The 18,296-nt window shown below is 43.7% G+C and overlaps 1 protein-coding gene and 1 long non-coding RNA gene across 15 annotated transcripts in view; one reads left to right on the top strand and one right to left on the bottom strand.

Annotated features, from left to right (window-relative positions):
* The window catches only part of TAF4 (TATA-box binding protein associated factor 4), an 86,602-nt gene that overhangs the window by 14,819 nt on the left and 53,487 nt on the right, over positions 1–18,296 (top strand). For 10 of the 13 annotated variants that reach the window (XM_039498928.1, XM_039498927.1, XM_039498929.1 and 7 more), the window contains 2 exons: positions 3,187–3,322; positions 7,384–8,478. In XM_039498928.1, coding sequence (XP_039354862.1) covers positions 7,563–8,478 — 916 coding nt within the window. In that variant the 5' untranslated portion in view covers positions 3,187–3,322; positions 7,384–7,562. Of the gene's footprint in view, positions 1–3,186; positions 3,323–5,080; positions 5,415–7,383; positions 8,479–18,296 lie in introns of those variants that run through there. The other 3 variants (XR_005587896.1, XM_039498926.1, XM_039498924.1) reach the window with 1 other exon arrangement.
* Positions 2,321–12,098, bottom strand: LOC120380974. Of its 2 annotated transcripts, XR_005587899.1 has the most exons (3): positions 12,003–12,098; positions 7,653–7,746; positions 2,321–2,479 (listed from the first exon to the last, which is right to left on the bottom strand). It is a non-coding gene; the product is annotated as an uncharacterized LOC120380974 (long non-coding RNA). The 2 variants fall into 2 exon arrangements; XR_005587898.1 differs by lacking the exons at positions 7,653–7,746; positions 12,003–12,098 and adding an exon at positions 3,529–3,703.

Here is an 18,296-nt window from a genome sequence, read left to right as displayed (position 1 = left end):
TGCCTATTGGATTGGGCCCTGCCTGCAATTTAGGCAGTCATGAATCCTCGTGGGGTTTAGGGAAGAGACAGGCAGCCAGATGCCTAGAGGAAGGTACCTGTGTGTATGTCCAGAGACAAACACAGATGCCTAGGAAACTTTTACTTTGAAAACTTAAGTGCCTACATGATTTGACAGTAGTTTTGTGGAGTCAAAACAGGAACTTAGGCACCTATGTACCTTTTGTGGATCTGGGCCCATGTGACCATAAGCTAGGGGGTCTAATTGCCCTAAAAACACTGGCAGTAGAAGACTGTAGAGTCCTGCTAGCTTGCCATGTCCTTAAATCAGATGTCATCTGCTCCTTCCTATTGCTATTTTAATTCTGCCTCTACTTAAGCTCTTCCCTCTTACCCCAATTCTCCCCTCCATTGCTCACTTTTGCCTTTTTCCATTATGGCTACAACCTGGGGCTCTACTCAGCCCAGGTAGGCAAAGAGGAAGAAAAGATGGCTTTTGGCTACCTTTGTCATCCTGATGTGATCAGGGCTGCTATAGTTTACATCTATCCTCTTATGTCCTTGGAGTCATTCTGGCAGCTGCTGTAAGCTAATAATCACTATCCCATTTCTGGGTTGTACCTGGACCTCTACTCCAGATTTCCCACCCCTTTTTGATTAACGGAATTGGAAAGCGCTTTAATGTGGGTAATGCCTAGATGGAGGTATGCCTACCTAAAGCAGCAGCATGGGAAGGTACCATTCACTTGTAAAAGAGGCGTTTAAAAGGAGAGCAGCCCTGCCACTGCATTGCTGTTGATAAATCCAAAGTAATGCACATTGAAAAACATAATCCCATCTATACATATAAAATGATGGGGTCTAAATTAGCTGTTACCACTTGTAGTAGGGTGAAACCCAATAGATCCTGCCTTGAGGGGTTTAAAAGCAGCCTGGCAGGGCTTGAGAGCTGCTGCTCTAGGCTGGGCTGATTGGGGAAGTGGCTACAGCTGGGGCCATGCCCCAAACTGAGCCAAGGGCCTTATAAGGCGGCCAGGGAAGCTAGAAGGACAGGCAGTCTCTCTCTGCATTCAGAGGGAGAAGGGCCTGGCTGCAGGGAACTGAGATAAGGTACGTAGGGTGAAGCAGGGCTGGGGAAAGGCTGAGGAGCTGGGGAAGCTCCAGCCTAGAAAGCCCCAGGCTGCGGCCTAGCATAGGGCAACAGGTACTGGGGGTTGCAGAGGGCAGCCCAGGAGTAGGCCAAGGCAGCAGGTCCAAACCCAACCTTGCCAGTGATGAGTAGGCTGATACTGCAGTCTGCCTCAGGGCGTAGGGCTAGACAATGACTGGCAGTAGCCATATACTGAGGCAAGGTAGGGATAGAGGGTGGGGGTTCCTTGAGAAGGGGAAGCCCTGAGAGAAAAGGGGTTACTGCCAGGGGGCAGCACCTCCATATAAAAGGGCACCGGGTCCAGGGAGGGACACGGGGGCCTGAAGACAGGCGGATCACCAGCCTGCAGAGGGCGCTCCAGGGCTGGAACAAGCTAATTCCCGGAGTCACCAGCAGGAGACGCTGCAGGGGTGAGTCCGACCTGTCTACACCACTCAAGAAAGATCTTGGAGTCACTGTGGATCGTTCTCTTGAAAACATCCACTCAATGTGCAGCGGTGGTCAAAACAGCAAACAGAATGTTGGGAATCATTAAAAAAGGGATAGATAAGACAGAAAATATCATATTGCCTTTATATAAATCTATGCTGCGTGCAGATGTGGTTGCCCCATCTAAAAAAAGATACATTGGAATTGGAAAAGGTTCAGAAAAAGGCAACAAATTATTAGGGGTCTGGAACGGCTGCCATGTGAGGAGAGATTAATAAAACTGGGACTTTTCAGCTTGTAAAGGGAGAGGATTTGATAGACTATGAAATCATGATTGTTGTGGAGAAAGTAAATAAGGAAGTGTTATTTACTCCTTATAACACAAGAACTAGGGGTCACCAAATGAAATTAGGCAGCAGGTTTAAAACAAAAGGAAGTATTTTTTCACACAATGCAGTGTCAACCTGTGGAACTCCTTGCCAGAGGATGTTGTGAAGGCCAAGACTATAACAGGGTTCAAAAAAAGAACTAGATAAGTTCCTGGGTGGACAGGGATGGTGTCCCTAGCCTCTGTTTGCCAGAAGCTGGTGATGGGGATGGATCACTCAATTACCTGTTCTGTTCATTTCCTCTAGGGCACCTAGCATGGACCATTGTTGGAAGACGAAATACTGGGCTAGATGGACCTTTGGTCTGACCCAGTATGGCTATTATGTTATTGCTGGAATTGAGCAACAAGCCCTAAGATGACACTTATCTTTAGAATACTACAGCTGTTCTTTTCAACCAATATTGATTAGAAATAAAGCTTGGAAGATGTATGAAGAAGAAACAGGTCCTTTCTTTGCTCCTCCTTTCAGGCTGGTGTTGAAATGGTGGATGGCAAGTTTATATCAAATCACTGAAAATAAGGATAGAAAGATACATTATTCATTTTAAAGGCTAGTTAACTGACCTGTTCGGCTAGGGGAATTTAGACATGAATTAATACATTCAAATGTCTGAAGGAGTGAGAAAATCACTTTTAATACTTTTTAAAATTCTCTGTGAAGAGATTAGAATTCTAATAAGGGCTGTTTGGGAGGGAAGAATAAGAACGACAGCATAGAAAGTTCTGCATTATGAATATCTCCAACTATTAACGGGAAAAAATGGTGTCACTAATTCTGGAAGCAGAAGCAGCAAGACTTTACAATCATAAGCCGTGTATTCCTAAGAGATCCAGTACTACTTCAGGCAAATATTAGTTGCAAACATGCTTACTTGGGAGTGACAGTTAATTGTCTGTCTTCCCTTCACATGAATTTGGATAGCTGACTTTACTGTTTTAGACTGGCCAGCTGATTTTAGGGAGGGGCATTTGTGACTAAGATACACAGGAGTTTTCTGTTTTTCCCTTCTTGCCTCCTAACAGCTAAACATTGCTCAAGTGACTCACTTCATGCAAAAGAAGTGCTGGCTACATAGATCACAGGAGATGTATAATGCAGAAAGTAATGATATCCTAACACTGAGGAATTTGTGTTCAATACTGTCTCTATCCTATTTGAAGTAGAGAAGCCTTGGAGAATATTTGAGTATCACTCTGACATGTCTCCATCTTTGCAGCCCATCGTGACTCATTAGGACATGAAGATCCATGCACTGTTAAACAATAATGAACTACACAGGATCTGAGTCCTATTCTACTGCAACAAATTTCAACATTAAGATCTAGCCACTCCAAGTGAACAACAAAACAGAGGTAAGGCAAACCTTGATCTGTAATATTTAAACAAGTTGTTACTACCTTAACTTGCCTACCATATACCTTTTAATGAGCAGTAGCATAAAAGTGACTGGACACTATAGCAGGAATCTTATCTTGCAATTAATATTTGTTACTCTGGACAGTGAAGGTAGTGTTAAGTAAATAACTTATCACAGTTAAAGGACAGTCTGCGTTTTTACCTTAGCTGAGCTTCCTTGCTTATGATGACACACAATAATGTTCAAATGCAACTTCTAGTATCTCTGTAAGATTAGGGATCACTAAGAAGCATAGCTACTACGATTCAGTATTGCTAAAGACTACTGTCCCCTCCAAGCACTTGTGGGAAGGGTTTATAAACTAAATGGGTACTATCCTCTGTAGTACTGTTCAAAATAGAACTTAAGTTCAATGCATTTCTCTGGCTGTAATTTGGAACAGCATTTACAGTGTGTCACAATGGTGCATTCTTTGTTAAACTGTAGCTGCTCTGGATTCAAAGCTTTAGTTTCCTCTGAAAGGCTGAAGTTGTGGAGATGTTTAACAGTTGAGACGTTTGACTAAGCCCGCCCCCACTTCGCTGTGGAGCTTTCAACACAGCCACCTCCCAGTTTCTTTTTCCAGGCTTTAAACCCAGTTACCCCAATCCCTTCCCCCCTGTATACGCATTCGCAGCGCTGATTTAGTCCAGCCTGTCTGGTTGAAGGGACTGCCCACCCCGAGGCCCCCAGGCTGCTGAGTCAGTTTCCTAAATTCACTTTCAGGGAAGCGCGACAGCACCTTGCCTTGCACATAGATTAGTGGCGCCCTCCTTCGCTCCGTCCCACTCCCAGCTCCAGTAGCCGGCAGCGCAGCTGGCCCAGCCAGCGGGGCAGGTAGCTGGGGCCGGGAGCGGAGCGCTCCAGTAGCCCCGAGAGGCGTTTGAAATCCCCGCGGAGCAGCGACACTTACTGAGCGAGGGGAAAAGGCCAGGGGCTGTCGCTTTCCTGTGGCGCCCCGGTGGGAAGCCGCAGCACAGCCCCGCGCCTGCAGCCAGGCTCGCCTTCTCCCCAGGGCCGCTCCGCAGCGCGGGGAGGCAGGCGGCACAGGCGCTGGGAAAGAGCCGGCCCCATCCCCGAGGAGAGGGGCGCAGGGTCGCGGCTACCCGCCCTGCCCCCCAGAGCCCGCCTGGGCGACGCTGCCTCTGCGGGGGCTCTTTGCCCCTGGCCCCCCACCGGCTGGTGCTCGCTGCCCCCTGCCGAGGCTGGGCGTGGGGCCCGAGGCCGCGGCTCCTCCCCCGCCCTCCCGGCGGATCAGTTACACGCAGCTGGCACAGGTGTGGGGCGCCCTTCAGACTCGCTCCAGCGACAAGGGCCAGACGCAGGGAGCAGCAGGGAAACATGCAGCCATCTTGGGCTCAGGCGGACAAAGAGCTGCCGTCTCTACCCTCCGTCCCCTCCCCGCGTGCGGCCCCCGTCCCCCCCCGCCGCTCGAACTAGCCTCGCCCCGCTCCCTGTCCAGCCACCCCCCACCTTCTGTCCCCGCTGCTCCTGCAGCGTCGCGTCCGGGCCGCCGCAGCCCGACTCCCAACTAAGCCTTCGCAGCCATTTGCCCGGGCTTTTATAGGCGGCTGGCGGCCAATCATCAGCGAGCGGAATCCCTCTCCGGCCGCTGATGTGAGCCGAGGCCTGCGCGCTTGCGCAGTGAGAGGGCAGCGTGTGTGGGGCGGTGGGAGGGAGGAGTGAAAGGGGAGGAGGGAGCAGCTCACAGGAACCCTCCAAAAAAAAGATGGCGGCGGGCTCGGATCTGCTGGATGAGGTTTTCCTGAACACGGAGGTGGATGAGAAGGTGGTGAGCGACCTGGTGGGCTCCCTGGAGTCCCAGCTGGCGGCCTCCGGTCATCACCACCAGCACCACAAGGCGCAGGAGCCCCTCAGGGCCGCTGGGGGGCTGCTGGGGAACCATGTTGTGAGCAGCAGTAGCAGCAGCAGCAGCCCTAGCCCTAGCCCTGGAGGAGTAGTAGTAGGAGGCAATGCTAATGTCCAAACAGAGAGCAGCAGCAGCAGCAGCAAGATGGGACTCAGTGCCCCAGAGATCACAAAAGCAGGTAACCTGGGCAGGGGTGGGGGGCTCTCTGGGAAAGGGGCCTCCCCTCCCCCCACTCCCAAGCTCTGACTGCCTCCCTCCCTTAGTGCTTTCCCCCCTTTTCCCTCTCTCCTCCTCCTTGTTGTTGTGACAAGAACTGGAGTGCAAGGGGTGGTATAAATCATATTGGGGAGAGCCCCCCCCACACCAGGCCCTTTAGTATATGTCTGACTGTGCTTCTCCTCCCCCTTCTTGTTCCTGGGGTGTAGGTGAGGTGTTTCTTGTCATGTGGGGGTACTGCCCCCCATGATAGAGCCATAAACAGACACTGATGGGTTATCAGTCTCTCTCTTTTTCTTACCTTGTTGCTGGAGTGTAAAAGGGTGCTATTAATCATAGGGGTCAAGGGGGGGGGGAACTATCCCTTTGATAATGCCTTTCCCCCAGTTTGTTTGAATGTTCCTCTGCCTTCCCTGTTGCTGGTGTACATTGGATGGTGGGGTTTATTGGGGAGATTCCCACTTGATAGTGCCTTCCAATCTCTGTCTGAGTGCTCCTTCCCCTCCCCCTTCTCTGTTGCTGAAGTGCAAAGGGGTGTTATTAATCATGACACCCGTTTCCTGTAGAGGAGGAAGTGAGGAGGGATTTCAAGGGAAAGAAGCCCCTAAAAATGCCTCCCTCCATATCTATCTGGATATTCCCCCTTGCCCCTCTTGTAGCAGGAGCTTGGAGGGGGCATTCAACACCTTTCATTCCTCTTTCTCCCTCAAGGGGGTGTTGTGGCAACACAAGGTCCTGGCATTTGGGAGGGGGGGAATTCAGGGCACAACCCCTATCCTCCTCCTTAGAATGTCTTCTCTATCTGTCTGTGAACGTTTGCCCCCTTGATGGAGGAGCTGGGTTATAAGGGAATGATGTTAATTGTAATATTAGGTCTCACTTTGAGAATAGGTGGGAGGTTTTGTTTTTAGGGAAGGGAAAAATATCCTTATCTGCCCACTATCTATCTATGATTCTGCCCCCCCCCCACCTCCCCACACACATTTCAGCAACAAGAAGCAGAGAAAAGTGTAAGAGGATGCTGACATTAATAATAGCAGGTCTGTAATGAGGATCTTACAGGAGGGTCCTCTTAGCTACTGAGACACACATTATAAGGGTTATCTGTGACAGCTCCCTTCTCATTTCTCGCTCCTTAATTTGGGACCTGGACTGCCAAGGCTGGTGTTAATCATGATACCAGGCCTCATTAAAGTGGGATGAGGAGGTCTCAGGCAGGAGGCCACATTATAGTGTCCTCAGTGTCCAAGTCTGTTTTCTCCCCATATTTTTCTTTATGGTTGTGGGAGCTTGAGGAGCAGAATCACAACAGCAGGCCCTGGTATAGACGAAGTCCTCTTATGGAAACTTTTTCTGTCAGATTGACAGCTCTCACCCCTTACTTTTTACACTGTTGTACTAGTTGAACTCCATGATACTACTAGGTTCTACTATAGGAGATGAAAGGATTGGGGGTAGAGTGTGCAAGGTATAGAGGGCACAGGGAGAACTCTTTATTGATGTCTTTCCCACTCTTTTTCTCCATTTCCCTCTAGTTGCAAGAACTGAAGTGCAAAGGATGTTGTTAAACATAATGTCAGGCCTGGAATGGTGGAGAGAAGAAAGTGTAGGGGAAAAAAAGCCCCCTCAACCCCCTTTATTGTCCAGATCCTATCTTGTTGTGTGTCTGTCTTTCCCTTTTTCTCTTGTTCATGGGGGTGCTATAATTAATATCACTGCTGCCAGGTGTCTGTATGGGGAATAAATGGGCCTCAGGATAACCTCTTTACACAGAGGAAGAGGACTTGTATTTTCAACCCCTTTTTTCTTGTCTCAATGCACACAGCATGGGGGGTGAAGAAGGCTTGGGAGGGTGGAGGAGCACACTTCCTCTCTATTTTTCTCCTCCTGCACATTCTATCCTTTGAACCTTGTTGTTGTTGTTGTTTCAGGAGCTGGAGGAGTGCAAGGGGGCGTTATTAATCATAACACCAGATCCCAGAGTTCAGCTCTGGATGGAGTCACTACAACCAGCACCACCACCGCAGCAGCAGCAGCAGCAGGAGGAGGATCTGAAGCTGCTGCTGCTCCAGGGACCCTCAGTCAGGGCAAATCAGTGGTTATCAGTACCATGGCAACTGCCTTATCCACCAGGAATGGCAAAATTGGGACCACAACGGTGCAAACTTTGAATGGGAGTAATGTGGTGATGAACTCTCACCATTCGGGAAGTGCTGCTTTCTCTGGGACTCCTGCAACTGCTAATCCTGCTGCTGCACCTGCTGTTGCCCCTCTAGTTAACAATGGACCTGGATCTGTGGGGAAAGGAAATACAGTTAATGCTGTTTTGCCATCAGCTTCTAACACTGTCATCCAGACTTCTTTCCTCAGCACTGCTGTGTCCTCCGCCCCATCCTCATCCCCCACAGTAATCTCTTCGCAACCGCCACCAAGCATTGTAGGTGGGGGGCCTACTGTAGCACTGGTGAGGCCACCAATTCACACAGCAGGACCCACGGTTGCTGCAACTGCTGCAGCCACCCAGAATGGGAGCAATACTGTGATCAATTCAGCCATCGGTGTGGGGAGTTTTCCTGCTGTTGCTGCAGTCACTGTGGGTTCTGGAGTTTCCCTCCAAACATCACTTGTGAACAGCCAACCTGGTTCCAGTGTGCCGGCAGCACCCACCACACAGGTCATCAAATCAGAGTCTCCTAAAACTATAGTGCATGCAGTATCCCAGCAACAGACACTAGTTGCTAGTGGCCAGCCCAGTACTACAGGGGGTAACATGATAATTGGGCAAACTATGCAAGCTGGGCTCTCCAATGTGGCCCCCAATCCCGGAGGGATACCTCCTGCAGCTCCTGGTACCCCTACAGGAATGGCTAAGGGCACTGCCAGTACAGTGGCACAAAGTCTGCCAAGGACTCCAACAGCAACTACAAGTGGTATCAGAGCAACTTTGACTCCTACAGTTTTAGCACCTCGTCTGCCTCAGGCACCTCAGAATCCAACTAATATTCAGAACTTTCAGTTACCACCAGGTAAGTAAAGACTAGAGATTTTTATTTTGTGGCTGTATATGTTGTTGAGAGGAAGATGAATATATCTAGATTTAGTTGTAAATCATGGGGAAGCTTTTACTCTCAGATATCACTTGCTTTTGGACAGTGGCATGGGATGTGGCATGATTTTTATGCTGTTTCAGGTGACAAAGGCATGTTGACACAATTATTTTAGAAATCTTACTATTGTTTAGATTTTCCTTTTTACTAAAATGCAAGTGTGAACAAAGCCGCAAGCCAACACGAATGTGATTAAAGTGCTATTTTAATGCACCTTGCTGTTTCGTTTTCACATGATGCATTTTGATTTTAAAGCAGTTTTGTCAGTAATTCATCTAACCTAGCATGCTGCTCTTTTCCCTGTCCCTGTATGCCCCCCTGTACCATACAAGGAGCATTGCTTGGTAGAGCAGCAGCAGGTACAGCATAAGGAGAGAAGCTACCTTCTTTTACCATAAATACATTAAAATAACATTAGAAATCTGAGTTATGCTCTCAAATTTGGAGCTCATGATGATGATCTTTTATCACTGGACCTTCAGTACAAAGGCAATCTTACGCTGTCCTTACCTTACCCTGTTGTGTGTAGGGTTGCAGCGCCTGTAGTAACTAACATCGCGCTTAGTCAGGGAACCAAGCCCGAGACCAGTAGGGAGTGAGTTAAAGGCAGAATAAAAAAAACCTTCTGTTCTGAGAACTGGTCTATGCTCTGTCAAATATCCTTGGTTGGTTTTTTTGTCGTTTTGCTAGGTGATATTACTATACAAAGAACAGCCAATTAAATTTTATTATTACTACCTAATGAAATCAATGGGGTGCATATGCAATTCATTTCAATAGGTCTTAGAGTAGTAAAAATGATATCTGTTGAAACTACTACCCAACCTTAGATTGATGCACTTATTACTAATATACCAGCAACCATATCTTACTGTACACTGTGTTTCGGTATAATACACCTCTACCTCGATATAATGCTGTCCTTGGGAGCCAAAAAATCTTACCGCGTTATAGGTGAAACCGTGTTATATTGAACTTGCTTTGATCCACCGGAGTGCGCAGCCCCGCTCCCCCCGGAGCACTGCTTTACCACGTTGTACCCAAATTCGTGTTATATCGGGTGGTGTTATATCAAGGTAGCAGTGTACTCCATTTATAGTATGTGACACTGCATGGTTCAGTTAAGTCTGTCAAACATTCTGTATATTTAAATCACAATTGGGATATTAAAAATCTACATTTTTCTTGCATAGAAAGATATTGCCTGGCAAGAATATTTCATATGCCGAAGTTTCAAAATTGTTTTTAAATTTGTCAAAAAGTCTTAAACCTTTGGAATCCCTGTTTTTAAGTTGGAGCCTGTTTTAATAATAATAATAAATAATAATAATTAAAAAAAAACCCTAAACTAAAAATGCATCATACTTTTCAGGATTTGAAGATGTTATCCCTTTCTGCAATATTAATAAAATTGCCCTTATGATTTACAGTTGATGTTAGTAACATTTAGGTATATAGCTCCATAGTGGCAATATGGCAGTACTACATAGTATAACTAATTATGGAAAACATCTACTGGACATGATCAGCAGTTTCTAATAAAGTGGTTTTTAAACCACTAACATTTTTATCAACTTACTAAAATGTGCCCCATTTACCAACAAGGGCCCAATCTTTATGGTTGAGCATGCATAAGTTACTCCTGTGCATGGTCCCAGTGAAATCAAAGTAAGACTTTGCAGGATCTAGCCTTTAATTTTTAGGATTAAGTCCTTTTAAATTTAAATTTGACAAAAATCCAAAATCTCAAAAGAACTATATATTTTTGGTCAGCAGCTTCTGTTGAGCACACTGGGAGCTGCTGGATGCTGAGCTGTTTTGAAAATCTGGTCCCAGTTATGGGTGCTGAAAATCTAACCCTAGATGTTTAGGGTTCTCCCTCTCTTCCTCAGTATCCACTTAAGTGCCATTAACTTTAATGGAGTTTACATATATGTATGAGGGGAGAATAGACTAATACAAAAACATAATGAATTAATTGAATTTTGAAGTACAGCACAGTGACCAAATTTTCAAAGGAAGTTTTACCCATCTGTCAAGTTGCACCAGCAAAGTTTGTACATCCAAGTTTTTGCACGTACAAAACCTCAAATTAGTCTCTGCAAGCAACATTTGCATGTAAAAATTGGAGAGCTGTATGCTAATACAGTTTGCTCATGCAAATCTGAGGAGTTTATGCATGATATAACTAGAGAACAAAAGCTGCATGTGCAAACAGTAGTGTGCATAGAGTAACTACAATTTAGCATCCACTTTTGAAAAATTTGCCTGTTGTGTAGCACAGTGGCTCTCAACCTTTCCAGATTACTCTACCCCTTTTAGGAGTCTGATTTATCTTGCATACCTCTTAGTTTCACCTCACTTAAAAAGTATTTGCTTACAGAATCAGACAAAAAAATACAAGTGCGTCACAGCACATTATTACTGAAAAATTGTTACTTTTCTTATTTTTACTGTGTAATTATAAAATCAATTAGAATATAAATATTGTACTTACATTTCAGTGTATACTATATACGGCAATATAAACAAGTCGTATGAAATTTTAGTTTTTACTGACTTCGCTAGTGCTTTTTATGTAGGCTGTTGTAAAACTAGGCAAAAATCAGATGAGTTGATGTACCCCCGGAAGACCTCTGGGGCACATGTACCTCAGTTGAGAACCACTGGTGTAGCGCATATTCTGTATTTATTTTCCAAACAAAAATAAACTAGTTGTTTAATTTCCAGTCCCCACCCCCAAATGTCCAATTACTGTTCCACATAAATGACACTGAATATAAAAATGTCAATATTTTTATTAACCTGGGGCTTTAAAAAAGATTCTTTAAAGAAGTGTTTTTGAGGTGGTCTACCTTTACAAACAGTTTAGTTGATTTACACTTCTTAAAATATATTGCTGCTAGTGTGTCACCTGTATGGTGTATCAGTTTTTAGCTAGATGGAATTTAAAATGGCCAAATTAGAAATGTGTGAAAGCAGGGATATTAATTGTTGTGGTGCTGTTGGGTTCTGCCACATTTATTGTTTTTCCCCTCCCCAAGGAAACAGGCTTATCAACATTAGTTTTGGTTAATAATGGGTTCATTTTTGTTTTACCAAGATCTTAAGAGAGTGGGAGAAGTGTGTGTATAATATATACAATGTGTGTGTGTATATGTGTGTGTGTGTATATATATATATATATGAAAAGCAGTATATCTGCACTTTCTCTTCTCCAGCAGCCCAGATTTGTAACTTGTAGCCTGAACATTTGGAGCACTGCTATACAATTCCAAAAATTGCCTAAAAAACCATCTTTTTGGCTTTAGCAGAGATGCTGAAAATACTCTTGAATTGACTTTAGAAAGGATGATTCTGTCAAGTATGCAACAAGTTTATTTAAAGATAATTTCATAAAATGCACTATGAATCAAAATAAGTCATCTTATGTTTTTAACTACTTGCGTTCTGAAGTAAATAGTGTGAGGAGATCTTTTATGCACTCATCTGGTAATAGCTGGGACAATTGATATTAAAACATCATGGCAGTTGTTTCACATACACAGAAAAGTGTCTTAGTTGCTCATAGATGGAACAGAAGTCTGCAAGTAGAACAGAACTATGCAGCATATATGAGATCATAATTGGCAGGTGCTGCAAATGTTTTTTAATGATTTTCACACTTCTATAAATTCTCCCCCCCCCCTCGAAAAAGTTAGTTTTAGGATTAGCAAAGCAGTATTTTCACTTGCACTGGTATATAACAGGTTCTCAAAACTGGCCACAACTGAAATCTACAATCTTCTTACCATAACTGTATTGTCAGCCCTGGGAATTTAACAAAAAAATTAAACAGGTTTCTCTGATCACAGGTATATTATACTGTTACTCTGTTCTGCTATCTTCTTATGGCATTATAGTCGACACTATGAGCTAGGGGTGTGGTTCCCAGCTCGCAGGTACCTACTCGTAGTAGCTCAGTGACAGCTAGCACCGGTGTAATAAATGAAAGTGTAGCTGTGGTAGCATGGGCAGTAGCAGCGATGGCCCAGCTTAGCCATGCTGAGTGTGTATTCAGAGGGTTCAGACAGGTTTGTACGTAGCACAGCTAAGCCATGCTCCTGCTGCCCATGCTACCATGGCTACACTACTATTTATACTTGAGCTAGCATGAGTATGTCTGTGAGCTGGGGATCACACCCTAGCTTGTAGTGTAGACCGAGCCTAAGAAGCCTGCTAAAAGGTATGCAGCATAGTGGAGAGGGGGAGGGGGGAAGTACTATATGCATGTATTGAATTAAAACAGTACAGAGCTGGTAGATCAGGAGAGTTTTTTTTCCCCCGCCATGTCCTCCTCCCCCCCGCCCCCCAGCCTAGGCAAAAGTGAAATATAGAAACCCCACTTTTTTTCCTTTGAGTGATTTTTAGTACTTATGAAAACTGCTGAAGACTAAAGGTCCTTCTTGTCCACAGAATAGTATAGCAAAATGTAGTAACCATTAAAGCTTCCCTACACACCAATCTGCAGGGATCACCCCTGGGTGATGGGAGTGTGGTAGATCGTTCTCTGTGCCCACTTAATCCTCTGTTCTTTTGGCTGAGACTACCAACAAGGATATCACAGTTGTCCACTAGTCACTGAACTGATGCCACAAATTGATTTTTATATAGGTCATAAAACAACCGTCAGATGGTAATGGTAGAGGGTCTCTACAGCTTTACTCCCCCCCAGTATTTCCTAGCATCTGCTAGTAGTTGGGTGTGGGAAATGGGGACACGCATGTGTATTGTATTCTATCACCTAGCTTCTGGGCTGTTTTTTTTTTTTTTTTTGGGTCCTCGTGCACTATGAATAACTCCAGTGGGCTGCCACCACTGGTAGCTTTCCCAAGCAATATCAGTGTGAAACTGACCTGATTTGAGGAGTTTCATTGTTGTAGGGTTCTGAATAGCACCAATGTTAATTTCACGCTGCTGCTGCTTGGTAGAGCTATAGCTCCAATGCTTCCACTGGCACCTATGTAATCTGTATACTGAAGAGGACATTATCCATTTATATTTGTCTCACATTTGGATGGTTTTCTTCACAACCATAGAGGTTGGATACTTAATTTGTTTTAAATGGAGGTTTAAATTCTACAGCAATATATGGGTTTTGGCTCTGTCACTTGCTGGAGGAAGATTCTTACTTCTCTTGGTTTTGGTTTTTGGTGTTTCTTCCAACCTCTGCTTATTGTGGTCCCATTTAGAAAAGTATTTTATGCCTAACTTTAAGTATATACTCAAGTCTCATTGACTTGAATAGTGATGCTTTCCTGAACTGGAGCCATTAAAAGCAGCTTGCACACCTGTAGTGTGTGTGTATATATATATTTTGGCAAACAGTCTTCTTTGTATTTAAAAATCCAAATGTTTGTCACCAAAAATCAGCTGGGTGCACCACAGTAATTGTCATAAAATTGGCATGAAGGCACAGAGAGAGACTTTGGTCCCAATCCTGTAAACCGTTTTATGTACATGTGATCATACTCGGATGAATGGTCCCACTGACTTCAGTAAAGAGATGTATCTACTAATGTTTTTCCAGGGTTGGTATCCTAGACTAGTAAGCATAAGAGGTTGGAAAGAAAAAAGGCGAAGCTAACAGATTTTGAATAAAATGATCTAAATAGGTTTTTTTTTTTTATTGTAAAACTCTGATACTTGTTATAGCTGAGCACATTGCTTTTTGGGTCCATTCTCCGTCTTCTTTTTTTTTTTTTTTTAAGTAGGCATCTCTGAAATGCTTAATTGTCTCTCAATTTCTGTGAATGTGAATACACATGTGAAAACTTGCTGACTTTCAGATGAAATACACACAAAGTATCTGAAGGAAGAATGCTAAATATTGGAATGTATCTCCAGTTCTAATTCCCACCAACTTGTGAGCAAGTCCAAATGTTCCCACCTGTTTACAGCTTTTGTGTACTATACTATAGCCTACCAGTGTTATGCTGCTAACTGTTAGCATGGCCATATTTTGTGTGGTTTAAAAAAAAAAAAAGGTATCTAACAAGCAAGGATAATAGCAGCTTATTGTAGTACTTTCACTTTCAAAGCATATTACAAATGTTAATCCTCTCATAACCCCTGTGTGGCTGGTAAGTGAATGTATTCTCTCAACTTGAAAGCTGGGGAAACTCAGGGTGAAAAGTTGTGACTTTCCCATGGCCATTAGAGGTGTCAATGTCAAATCCAAAATTAAAACTTGGACGTTCTTTGCTCAGATCACTGGATGATATCTGTTTCCAAGAGAGAAAATTATGGATTTCCTCTGTTCTACATTTAAAAGGGTTGGGGGAAAACTGCTCAAATTATATATCAGCAAAAGGAACATTTTTGCTTGATTTGAAGTGTCTTTTTATACGTAGATCCATCAGGTTTACCATATATTTCAAGACTAAGGGGGGAAAAAGTTTTAGACTTGTTAAAAATTGAAAGCTCTTACCTTATTATGACAACCTTAAATTTTGCCCCAGAAGAATTTAAGGTTGAGAGGGTGATTTTTTCTTTTTATTTTTTTTTAAAACAGCATATCATGAGGCAGAGCAATACATTGTTTTACATTGACCAGTAAAATACAAATTGACACTTTCAGTGATCAGGCTTTAGAGGATGTATAATTGTGATTCTTCAAAACCAATTTGTGGAAGCATTTAGTTATCTTGAGCTGTATATAATACGGTTCCATTTTAGAGTTAGAGTAGTTATGCAAAATTTTGTATTCACACCAGTCTTCATAACAAACTAGGATTCTCTTTTTAAAACATGCTTAATTTCAGTTGAAGTTTGGTGTTTTGGGGATTACTTACCCCTTCAGTTTAAGGGCCATGCAGATGCCAGTGATCAAGGCAGTTGCTGCTTCTGAGGCATTCTGCACACCACTGCTAGCACAGGAACTGTCCAACAGTGTGTGTGCTCAGTGAGTCACCATAATTTTCTATTTCCACAAATCTAAGTGGGCCACTTTTGAAAGGCACTCAAACTCTTCTGGCCTGGGGACCAAAAATTTGGATGCTGCTCTCAACTTGAGTTCACAACTCAACTGCCGTACTCTATTTTAGCTAAGCTGGCAATGGAAAATGTAAATGTGAGCACTTCATATTAATCAGAAAAAATGTGCATTGGTCAATCAACATGGTGATAAGACATATCAATTATTACAAAGTACCCTTGAGATTGTTTTGATCTATTGAATATTTTGATCACTTTCAGTTCTAATTATTGAAAAGTGCTTCTTTCGATGCTTGTAAATAAAAATTTAAAGTTTTTTTTTAATTGCATGAGCTATATATAGAATTCATTTCAGATAAAGACCCAGAATGCCTTATTACACTACTTGAAGTTCTTCTATTAAAAATATTTTAATGTGAAAGGGCTTAGTTTAAAACTCTTGACAGTTTTAGTCACCTGGGGTCAAACTCCGCATTGGTGGGCTGGGCATATCTCTATTTGCCCATTTCTGAACATCCATGTTTGATTTTGAGATACTCGGTTACAAAGTTACTCGTCAGTCATGCTAATTAGTTTATATTTTGTTCTTGAAAAAGTAACTGAAGCGGTAGCATTATAGAAACAGTTGGTCACTTGAGAAATATAGTAAAAACAAAATGTTTACTAGTGATCTTAGGAGTGGAGAAAATATCTTGACAGTCTTAAAGTCAGCTAAAACACCTGATATTATCAACTGTTAAGATTCTGTGTATGGCTAGGTGTACCCCTGCGCCTGGTGGAGCCTCTGTGATGTCCAATGGAGTCTACCTGTGGCCACATGGGTACACTTGTGCCAAGTCAGTTGTGCAGTCAGGACCTCAATGAGCATTAGTGAAATGAGGATCCTGTTAAAATCTCCTCCCTCCTTCTGAATACTTTCCTTCCCTGATGCATGTCTTAAATTTAAAACTAGGAATCCGTTCTGATATTTCACCTAAGTTCCCTCTAAGCTGCATGGCTGTGCAGCTGCCTATTGAGCCCTGCTCAGGGCTGTGGTAGGGAGAGGCACTTCTCCCTCAGCACAGACCAGTCCCGGACTTGCTGTGGCCAGGGGAGAGGAGCTCTTCCCTCGGCTCGGCCAAGAGCAGCCTGGGAGAGGAGCCCCTCCTCTGGCCTAGCTCTGCTGGGACTGCCACAGCAGGAGAGAGGCCTCTACCCCGGCCCTGAGTTACTGCGGTTAGAGAGGGCTGGGAGGAGTCGTCTCTCCCCACTGCAGCAGCAGGGCAGCCTGCACTCCAAACCCTTCATCCCTGGTCCCACCCCAGAGCCTGCACCTCCCACACCCCAACTCTGTGCCCCAGGCAGAGCCCTCATCTCCCCACACCTCAACGCTTTTCCCTAGCCCTGAATCCCCTCCCGAACTCTTCATCCCCAGCCCCACCCTAGAGCCCTCACCCCCCCTGCACTCCAACCCTCTGCCCCAGCCTTGAGCCCCCTTCCACATTCCAAACCCCTGGGCCCCACCACCACTGCATGAATTTTATGTGCACCAACATGGAGGTGATGTGTGACAAATCACCTCCATATTGGTGCACATAACAAAATTCATTCCAAACCTGGATATAAACAATTAGAGGGAACACTGTATCTGACCCCTGTTATGGAACTTCTTGAGTAAAAATAATGCTCTACATGATATGTACACTAGTTTAATTTAAATTATTTTTTTAAACTGCCTTAGATCTTTTCTAAATCCCAAAAGTTGTGCTTTATGCCAGTACAGTTAAAGTAGTACAGCCTCCCTAGTGTGGGGCACTGTAAACCTAATTCCCGTAAGGAACGGGACAGGACTAAGCTGTACTATTTGTAAGGTACTTTTTATGGTATAACTACATCCACAGTAGGGATTGTACCAGTATAACCAGTTGTTTTTTTTTGTTTTTTTTTTTTTTTTTAAATCACACACTTAAATAGTTTGGTTATACCAGTATGAAAACTGTGCAAACCAGGCTTCAGCAAAATCAGTGCAAAATGCTATGTGGACATGCTTATTTTGGTTAAGGCTTAAACTACACTTAAATAAGTTTGATTTAAATTAAAATAACTGTTCAGTCTTTTACACTGGTTTATCTAAATATGTTTAAAATGACACACTGAGCTAAACTGGTAAAACTTTCTCATGTATACAAACCCTTACTTTGACTAGCTCGATATGCTAAATGTCTTTTAAACTAAAGATACTAATTGATTTGAACTCAGATGGGATTGAAACCTATCGGTCCCAATCCTGCAATGAGATTTGCACAGAATGATCCCTGCAGTCTCCCAGATCCCCTCTGAAGGTAGTGTACAAATATAGAGTAAAAGACTGTTCCTGCCTCCTTATCAGTGTTAGATGACTACTAGATTATTAACATTCAAATGTAAAGGGTGACTTTCCTTTTTGTTATTAATTTATTGCATTTTGATCATCTTGGGCAAACAAGTCAGTGTCACTTTTTGTTTCTGGTCTTTCACTTTCTGGTAAGCTGGCACAAGCATAGCGCTGCAATAGGTTAACACTGTAGGGAGGTGTTCAAATAAATTAAAGTTCTTCTGGGCAGAGACTGTCTTTACTCTTTGTGCAGCCTCTAGCACAGTGAGGGTTGGATCCTGATTTGGGTCTTTATGTAGTTCTGAACTACAAATAAATCCAAGCAAATAACCAAAGGTGGGAAATTGTATCAGTGACACTGGGTAATTTTTTCAAATAAAGAACCAAAAATGTAAATTTTGAACCTCCT

Source organism: Mauremys reevesii, linkage group 13 (assembly GCF_016161935.1).
Source record: "Mauremys reevesii isolate NIE-2019 linkage group 13, ASM1616193v1, whole genome shotgun sequence".
Taxonomy (NCBI): Eukaryota; Metazoa; Chordata; order Testudines; family Geoemydidae; genus Mauremys; species Mauremys reevesii.
The sequence above is the reverse complement of the archived record's forward strand: the minus strand, read 5'-3'. Positions and strand labels throughout refer to the sequence as shown.